Source organism: Arachis ipaensis, chromosome B8 (assembly GCF_059453495.1).
Source record: "Arachis ipaensis isolate K30076 ecotype BB chromosome B8, ASM5945349v1, whole genome shotgun sequence".
Lineage (NCBI taxonomy): Eukaryota > Viridiplantae > Streptophyta > Magnoliopsida > Fabales > Fabaceae > Arachis > Arachis ipaensis.
Window position 1 is genome coordinate 120,994,708 of NC_142443.1, and position 9,265 is coordinate 121,003,972.

The 9,265-nt window shown below is 33.3% G+C and overlaps 1 protein-coding gene and 1 pseudogene across 1 annotated transcript; both read right to left on the reverse strand.

Annotated features, from left to right (window-relative positions):
* Positions 1 to 218: 218 nt before the first annotated feature.
* Positions 219 to 7,966, reverse strand: LOC107613039 (cationic amino acid transporter 2, vacuolar-like). Its single transcript, XM_016314872.2, has 14 exons — positions 7,471 to 7,966; positions 6,884 to 7,085; positions 6,149 to 6,233; positions 5,566 to 5,704; positions 5,266 to 5,384; positions 5,081 to 5,177; positions 4,789 to 4,961; positions 4,620 to 4,686; positions 3,178 to 3,336; positions 2,540 to 2,807; positions 2,321 to 2,426; positions 2,024 to 2,136; positions 1,672 to 1,747; positions 219 to 720 (listed from the first exon to the last, which is right to left on the reverse strand). The coding sequence occupies exons 5-14, from the start codon at positions 5,376 to 5,378 to the stop codon at positions 561 to 563; spliced, it is 1,332 nt and encodes a 443-aa protein (XP_016170358.2). The 5' UTR covers positions 5,379 to 5,384; positions 5,566 to 5,704; positions 6,149 to 6,233; positions 6,884 to 7,085; positions 7,471 to 7,966; the 3' UTR covers positions 219 to 560.
* On the reverse strand, positions 6,143 to 7,630 carry LOC148549445 (cationic amino acid transporter 2, vacuolar pseudogene; annotated as a pseudogene).
* Positions 7,967 to 9,265: the final 1,299 nt, after the last annotated feature.

Consider the following 9,265-nt stretch of genomic DNA (forward strand, 5'->3'; position numbering starts at 1 on the left):
TGAATTTATTTGGAAATAAATAAAAGTAAAATAGGAGTCAATTTGATCTTTTTAAAATATACACAAGAACCAATTATAAATGTACGCATATTACACATTTTTACTAGGCTAAGCAACCATAGTAACTACCAAAACTTTAAACAATTATACTAAATTTACATTATAATCGGCCACCAAAATAGAATATATATTAAAATATAAAATATACATTAAAAATAAATTAAACTATACGTATTTATACACAAATACACAATACCTGATTTTTGTGTGTAAATAGCATTTTTGAAATTTAAATTACGGAATTACCCCATGCAAGGCAAAAGATTACTAGAATAGTAGTTACTAAGGATCTATCCCAACAACTTTATATTGGGATGAAATCATGAAAATACGTTTGCCTATCATAATGAGCAACCGAATGTTGGTATTTTACAAGAAACAAACCAACCATGACCTAAAATATGACCCAAAAAAAACCATGACCTGATCTATTAATCTTGAGATACATTTTCTATACATTTTCTATACAATTTGGCTTCTAGTAAGCTTCACATGGATTATTAAGCAAGACACGTGGTGGTGTGATAGTGATAAGTATCATCCACTTGCGTTGCTGGGACATAAACTGCATCTTTGAGGGAGCTGTGCGTTCTGCCATAGAATACATAAACAACTAGCCCTATTGCGAGCCATATTGAAACACGTGCCCATGTGTCAGATCTGGAAGAAACAAACAGCGACCATGAATCAAAATAATGGACCATGACTTATTTGTTTGTCCATCTGCTACTTAGTTTTTAGTTCAGATTCAGTAGAAGCACACTTCCGTTATTAAAACAAGGAACGACAGAGCTTAGTTGATGTATTGTTAAACATGAGTGCGGCAATTAAAATCCCCACTTAATAAATATTGCCACTTTTCAAATTACTAGCATGCTATAATGAAATTTTCAGCATGCAGAATAATCTTTACATTTCTTTTTTAAGCACATAAAAGATTACCCAATAATGTAATACCAATAAAAATAAGGTGAAAACTCAGGTGCAATCGACTTCACGTGAAGTTGATAGCTGAGAACCGTTAGATGAAAATTTAGTCAAATCAATTAAATTATCTAACGACTCTCAATTATCAACTTCACATGAAGTCGACTGCACCTGAGTTTTCACCTAAAAATAATAACAAGTCAACAGCAATGACAACAGTGAGAGGTTTTTTTTTTTTCAATATGCTACTCTCTAAAGTTATGCCACTATTTCTAAAACTTTTTACAAAAATGACACTTTTTTCAAACTATTTATTCAGAAGCCATCATTTTGCCAGTGACACTATGTATTTTATTTTTTGGTGCTGACTAGGAGACACCTAAGCAGAACGTGTCTTCCATGTAGAGAACACTAAACAGGAAGCGCATCCAATAGCAAGTGCCTTCCACGGTGGCAAAACAATTGCATCTGAGTAAATAATTTGAAAAATGTGGCCTTTTGGTAAAAAATTTTAGAAATAGTGGCATATCAGAGGAAAAAGCTGACGATTGCCACATAGACACTCCTAGTCGGATTTTTCTGCATTGCCAATACGAAAACAATGTAGATTTTCTTGAAAATCTGGATTTCTAGTCATTCAAAAGCCGCTAATGGGAAATCCTATTAGAATTGACGAATACTTACCCAAGATTAACAAGTAGATAAGAATTGATGAGAATGCAAGCTATGGGAAGCAGTGGCACCAGTGGGCAAATGAAACCTGAAAATAGATTAAAAGAAGTGATCTTTTATACCCAAACCTAAAAGGAGATATATGGCAGTAGGAGGACAATAAAAATTAACTTCATATAAAAATATCAGCGTAAAGCTTGGTGTTATCGATACCCGAGTAACCACGGACAATCTATTCTATTCATAATTTGCAATTTTCTAATGTTATAGTAAATAGCGTGAAAACTAGTCACATTCGATAAAGACACATGCTCACAATAACTGCATAACATTATTATCATAAGATTATAATGTTGGGCCATACCTCCAGTGTGTCCAAAGTTGTGTCTTGCAACATCTTGATCTATGCAGGTTAGGAAGACTAAACCAGACAAAAGAAGAGAGCCACCAACCCCACACAATCCAAAGCGAACCGAACTGGTAAAAGCAAACACAGAATGCTGAGAAGTGAGAACATCAAGAAATATGTGAGGACAAGTCCACACAATCCAAATGCATACAAACTTCAATTAGCATCAAAATTTCAGAAAATTAGCTGCTCAGCTATTTTGATATCTAAACTTGAAAAATGAATGAATTAAAAATCTGCCAGTAAACCAACCTGAGAAGGGTTAAGTCCGAAGCAGCATATGTGAGGACAAGTATACCTAAGCATGTCAATGTTATTACCCACCCAACAACCTTTCGTCTATTACCCTCGTGTAAATCTGCACCCAAAAAGAATAAGGGCAAAAACAACATTGATTACAAATCTTGAGCAGCAAAATTTGCATTATGTATGAGAGGGAGATTGGTAATAGAGAAGAAAAGCATAACTCACAGCTGCCAATGGCAAGTTGCTTAGGAATAAGGGGATACTCAATTGATACATCCTCTTTCACAAGTAAAGGTTTTCGGTTCCCAGAAGTACCAACTGCCTCCTTATCTTTCCAACCTGTCTCCAAGCAGCTCCAAATGTATCCACCTGCCCCTGAATCAATTGGTTCTTGGAGAAAAGGGCGCAACGGAACCTCATCTGGAGGGATATATCTTAGTATCAACACCGATATTGCCACCATGGTGAATGCAAGAAGTGTGCCCACACTAACCTGCAAGAAAACAAGCCAAATACAGTTTAATACAACCGTACAAAGAACTAATATCCCTTTACATACAATAATTAATGGCGGTATTAGACAATTCCACACAGGCAATAAAAACTGCTCCAAAATTTATTTTTATTAAAGAAAGGAACAAATTGAATAAAGGTTGTCTGGACTAAAATGGAAGACAATGGCTTCATTGAATGGTTTTCATTCTTCTAGTCAAATTGTGTCTGACATCAAATAATATATGGAACAAAAAATCTATTCTGTATACCACAATAGCATAAGTTTTCAGATTGAGATGTTTTTTTTTTAATAATTTCCTAGCATATGATCCAATAATGGATCATGACTGTTGTGAAAGTAGACATACCATCCCTGCCAATTGAGAGACTTCCATGGAAAATGCCAAAATTGCAGCAATAAGGCCAGTAGCAATTGTGCTCTTAACAGGAACCTGACTGTGCTTATTTATGTCCGAAAAAAATGGTGGTAGCAGCCCATCCCTTGCCATAGCCATCAAGATTCTTGGCTGAGAAGCATTAAACAAAGCATATATAAATAATTAAATAGTTTTCCTGAAAACAAGACTATGATAAAAGCAGGGTAAAGACTGATACCTACATCTAGCAATCATAGAATAAAGCCGAAACTAGCATGAAAATAAATACACCTAATATATAAATGAATTCAGTAGACTACACTACTGCATAAACTTCAAGCATAGAAGATTGATGATATCAGAGTAATGGAATTACTGCCAGACTATAAGAATCCATTATAGGTTAAAGGCACCAAAGGGCATGCAGTAGGCCATTGGCTGGATTAAGAAAAGCCTCCAAATACTAGTTATGAGTTAAGGCGCACTACCTCTTGGTTGGGGCAAGCACCTTTTGACTTTATTTTTATTTTATTAAGTAGAGGTTCTTTGGGAGAAAGTCTTTTATGTTTTACAAGATTAGCTTATCAAAAAACTAGGTTTTTACAGTGGGAAAAAGTGCCACGGCACCCAAGCACCAATCAGTTACCTTCTAAAATAGTAAAAAAGGGGAAAACAAAGTGACCAACAACACTCTACATCCCGAAACAAAGAAAATGGAAGGAAAGCAAATCCATAATGCAACTCTACCACTTGAACAAATTGAGTAAATTCTTATTGGACTGAATATTTGAGATAAATGGTAGAAGGTATTAAGGCTTCCATACATCTAGCCTCAACATATTGTCAATTATAGCCCTAATTTACTTCTCTTCTTAACTTTAGTTATTTATATGTTGTTGTTAATTTAAACATTAAATTTATGCAAACTAGTTCATAACTCTTTAAGGTGTGCACATTTTGGTATCTCTAACCTCAAGGTGTTAAAAGTAGTCCTAGCATCTTAATGGCACTTTTTGCCTATAAATAACTTGCAAGAATCCCAAATTAACACCTACTTCATTCTAATTACAACTATCATTTAATTCTCCCTCTAAAACTCATTTCATTACAAGATAATAATGTATAATTGCACAATGTATCATTAGATGTAGAATTTCGTAACTGTTCCACACAGATTATATTGCATTCAACACCCAAGGACCAATGTTATAAATGACGTGAATGAATAATTTAATATTCACATTCAATGGTTGATATGCATCTTCAACCGCTTAGAAAATGATAAACTTTACCCGGAACATGCATCCAAGGCATGAACCCCTATAACCATGCAATATAGCAAGCGAAATTGCACAATCATTGGGGAAAGAATAAACTAAAGAATTTCATATTCTAATGCATAAATAGAGAAATAGAGATTCCAGTAGATTTACCTGGGGCAATATCCCACCCATCAATGATGCACATAGAGCTGTAAAAGCCCCGGCATTTATAATATAACTGCAAAAACAATTATGAAAAAAGATAACCACTTCATTTATTAGGCTGCCTAAATTTTATGAGGAATCCAACACACTGTAGGTAACTTAATTATTCACTTACGCTGCCCATTGCATTCCATGGCTAGCAAATGCAGAGGATATTGGGGTATCAGGATCAATAGCATAATAAGGTACTAAACCGACGATAACAATCGAGACCATCATATACAATCCACAACATAAAAACAATGAACCACCAATACCCAGTGGCAGATCACGTTGAGGATTTTTCACCTGTTAATCAAAGCAAGACATCATTAACAAGTAATAATTTCCTCAATTATGTACAAAGTTGAGGATCATATTTATAGGCGAGGAGAAAAAAAAGGGGTGCATCACATCATCATCTATACCTCTTCGGCAGTGCTGGCAACTGCATCAAAACCTATATAAGCAAAAAAGACAGTTGCAGAACCAGCAAGCATTCCATCTACCCCAAATGGAAAAGATCTATTAAAGAAAGAGCAAGAGACAAGTATTCAGTAACGAGAACAGAACAAACATACAAATGATAGAGCAGAACAAAGATGTATAGTACCCTGTAGGAACTTCATATCCAGGCCATCCAGATTTGAATCCTAGGTAACCACCAGCAATTATGACAAACATCAAAGCACACATGTTCACTGATGTGACTATACTTTGAACCATTATACTCTGCATTTTTTAACCATTCAAATAAAAAGGATCTTAAAACATATTTGGACGTCTGAATGGATTTAATAAAGCACAATAATAGTCGGATTCGCAACAAGGGAAACATGCAACAAGTTGCATGAACCTAAAGTCGGGAAATTCAAAAAACATATTAGAGAAGAAGATTCAAAAAGAAAAGTACCTCTTTAATCCCAACACACAAGTGCAGTAATAACAAATATCATAATTGCTGCACATGGGTCCACAACAATATTGATCCCAGCAATATGCTGACGCGATAAAAAGATGGGTAGATTGTCTTCACCTCCAAAAAGAGCAGCCTAACCAAAGAAATATTATTTTCTATCAATAATTGAGTAGCATAAGATAAATATATAATCTTACTCACATTTGAAACAAATAATCTTACTCTCATTACTTATTACATTACATAATCACATACATAACATATACAAGGAGATCATCCAACGGAATTCTGAAATTCAGAAAATAAAATGGGACACGGAAAAATAAGATTATTTTAGAGCCAAACACCAACAAAATTGTTTTGTTCACTGAATTACTAACAATAAAGAAATTAATTTCAAATAAAATGAGTAATAAATGATTGAACAAGAAAAACCACTAAAAAACATATTGAAAAAGAAAGAGCGGAAAGATTGAAGGAGAGGTGAATCAACCCTAAGAAATGCTACCCCCTCCCCCCAACCCTAATTTTTCTCTGAAAACAGAACCTAAATAGAAAAGTTTAACGAACATCATACCAAATTGGGTGTTATGCCCCGAGCAACAGCAGCTCCACCAATTGTATATTCTAATATCAAGGCCCAGCCAATCAACCAAGCAACTCTGCAAAGAATACAATATTTTCTATTCAATTATTCATCAAAGCACATCAAGTCTCAATTGAATACAACAACAACAACTAAGCCTTTTCCAATTAGGTGAGTTGGCTACATGAATCAAACACCATTGTGCCTTATCATGAATCATGTCTAGACTCAAGCTATTTATGCTTAAATCTCTTCTTATCAGCTCCTTCAAAGTCTCCTTAAGTCCCCGTCTACTCTAACTTTCTCTCAATTAAAATAATTTTTTTCTTTTTTTCAATAAAAGACCTATTACAGTAAACTGACATAGACCTCCAATTCAAAAAGAAGTTTTAATAAAAGACAAAAATTCCAAACCCAGGATTATACAGGATTATACACAGGCCACCTTTTCTCTTTCACACAGGATTATACAGACAGACGCTATTCCAAAACCCCAGTATCAATATCACCCTGACATCATAACTATTAAAGGAAACGGGGAAAAAGGGAATAACAAAATAAAGAATCAAGTAACAGAAGCACTTCAATCTCTATTTGTAATAAGCTGAGTCAATATCATTTCATAACTAGAAGTTCCATGGAAAGCAAAGCAAGGACTAGATTAAAAAGGTTTTCAAGCTAATAACAAGAGAAATAAATATGTAGAATCAAAAGAAATGTTGTTACCCTTCCCCAACACATATGTATGTGTAGTGATAGGCACTCCCAGCAGAAGGACAACGACTAGCTAGCTCCGCGTAGCAAAAAGCCGAAAGAGCAGCCGCGAATCCAGCTACCAGGAAAGAAATTGCCAGAGACGAACCGGAAAGCTCACGAGCAACTGTTCCAACCAGAACATATACACCAGCACCAATTGTTGCACCAACACCTAAACCCAAAATAAATAAATAAAACAACCTTACAGTATAGTTCAATTATAGATCCTAATGTTCAAAACCCGTGGCAACCACTATAACCATCCGTAACTAAGTCCAAACCTCCTTTAACTGACTCCAACAAACCTCCAAATTATTCTGCACGTATACCTATTGTAGTCTATAGTTTGTTACATTGTAATTACCCTAACTTCTAGTTTCATTTTGCCAAGTTTCTGAGTTTTCATTAGAGACATAAATTCAGTTCCAAGGGTTCATTTTTGTTTCTTTCAAAAATTGAAGATCACACAAGTAGGGAACCTCACTCAAATTGGATGGGGGAGGGTGGAACAACTTAAATTAAATTAAATTTTGAAAAAAATGGAAATGTTGAATTACCAATTGCCAAGAGTTGAGGAACAGATAGCTCCTTAGCAAGTTGAGGCTCAGAGGTGTTCTTGCGTGCAGAATCCACCTTCTTCTTCCTATTGAAGAACATCTTTGAACATTGACCTCCATTACTATTACCACCCTCTTGTGAATCAATCAAAATCCCCATCACTTACTCAACTCTATTCTTCTTTTGCTTCTCCTCTTTTCGGGTTTCTTTTCAAGCAGCAGAATTTTCTTTCCTTTTCTTTTTTTGGTAAAAAAGGTTTTGGTATTGTTATTTGTTGGGTGAAGCTGCCAAGCTGGTACACTGAGAACTGAACAGAGAGATAAAATGTGGCGTTATAAGGAAAAGGGGAAGAACGATGTATTGAGAGAGAGGGAGAGAGAGAGCGAGAGAACGAGAAATTCTCCCTTCCCCCCTTCCTACTTAGTGGATGGTGATGGACTGATGGTTATGCACTTACGCGTATGCTCCTCTCTCTCTCTTCCCATCCTTCAACCCATTTGCCATGTCGTTATATAATATAGCCTATATAGGTCCCGGTGGACTCGTGGCCTTTCAGTTTTCTATTTTTTTTAAATAAAAAAAAAAAAACGATCCCACAGAATTTTTATTAAGGAATTTTTTTAGAATAAACATTTAAATTAATCAACAAAAATTTTTAAATTAAACATTTTCGTTCCTTAATAAACTTTTATTCATTATAAGTTTTAGAGAATTATTCCGATCAGATAGATGGATCTTTTATTGTTTGAAGCAGATTAATTTGTTTTATAACAATATTTTTTAGAACCAATTATTTTATAATAAAATTTTGAAAAAAATTTAAAGACTAATAGAATTTATTATTTTTTATCTGTATTTTTAACTATCATTTTAATTTTTTTTAGTCTAATAATTTAATAACATATTTTTAGTCTATATTTTTAAATATTGTTGATTGATTACTGATAAAAAATAATAAATTTTATTGATCATATAGTTTTTTTCAAAAACAATTTAGATACATATTTGTCTAACACACACTAAAATCTTGATTGAAAGTGGCGGAAAAACTTATTTGATTATGAGAATAAATTTCAAAAACTTCTCAAAAACAAAAATTTTGCTGAGAACTAAAGTATTCCGAACTGGACATTATACTTCGGCCATTTTTCTCTAAAACTCAACCATGAAGTTATCAAGTGCACTATATTTAGTTAAAGAGCAAATAATGCGAAAATGGACTTATTCAAAATTAAGATAAAGTTTAACGAATATACAGAACAGTAAGTAGCAAAATATCAAGAACGGAATTAGGTCATGTAAATTGGATAAACGAACTTACTCAAAAAAAATATCATTATTCAATATAAAAAAATAGGTTGATAACAAAGTTTGGAGCTAAAAAAGAAGAAAAAGCTACTTTTTTTTTTTTATTTTACTATTCTCTTTATTATTGTGATACTGATTTGAGTGTCAAAATATTTTTTGCAGGTGTCTATCTTGTCGTATTCTACAGAAGCTAACGTATAATTCGTAAGGATTATCTGAAAGATGAAATTAGAACTCCGGAAGAATATTATATCTTAGTAAATTCATCGAGAACGAAATATATTTATTCTAAATTTTATTAGAAACTAATTTGAGTGTTCACCTTTTTCTTTAAATAAAACTTAGTTTAGTGAAATCTTTTAGATTATTTATATTTTTCAAAATTAAAAACACTCCATCTAAAAAATTATTTACTTTTATATTTACATCTCTTTTAATTTATTTAAATTTAAAAATTATTTTTTTAAATACAATTATTATTATTTT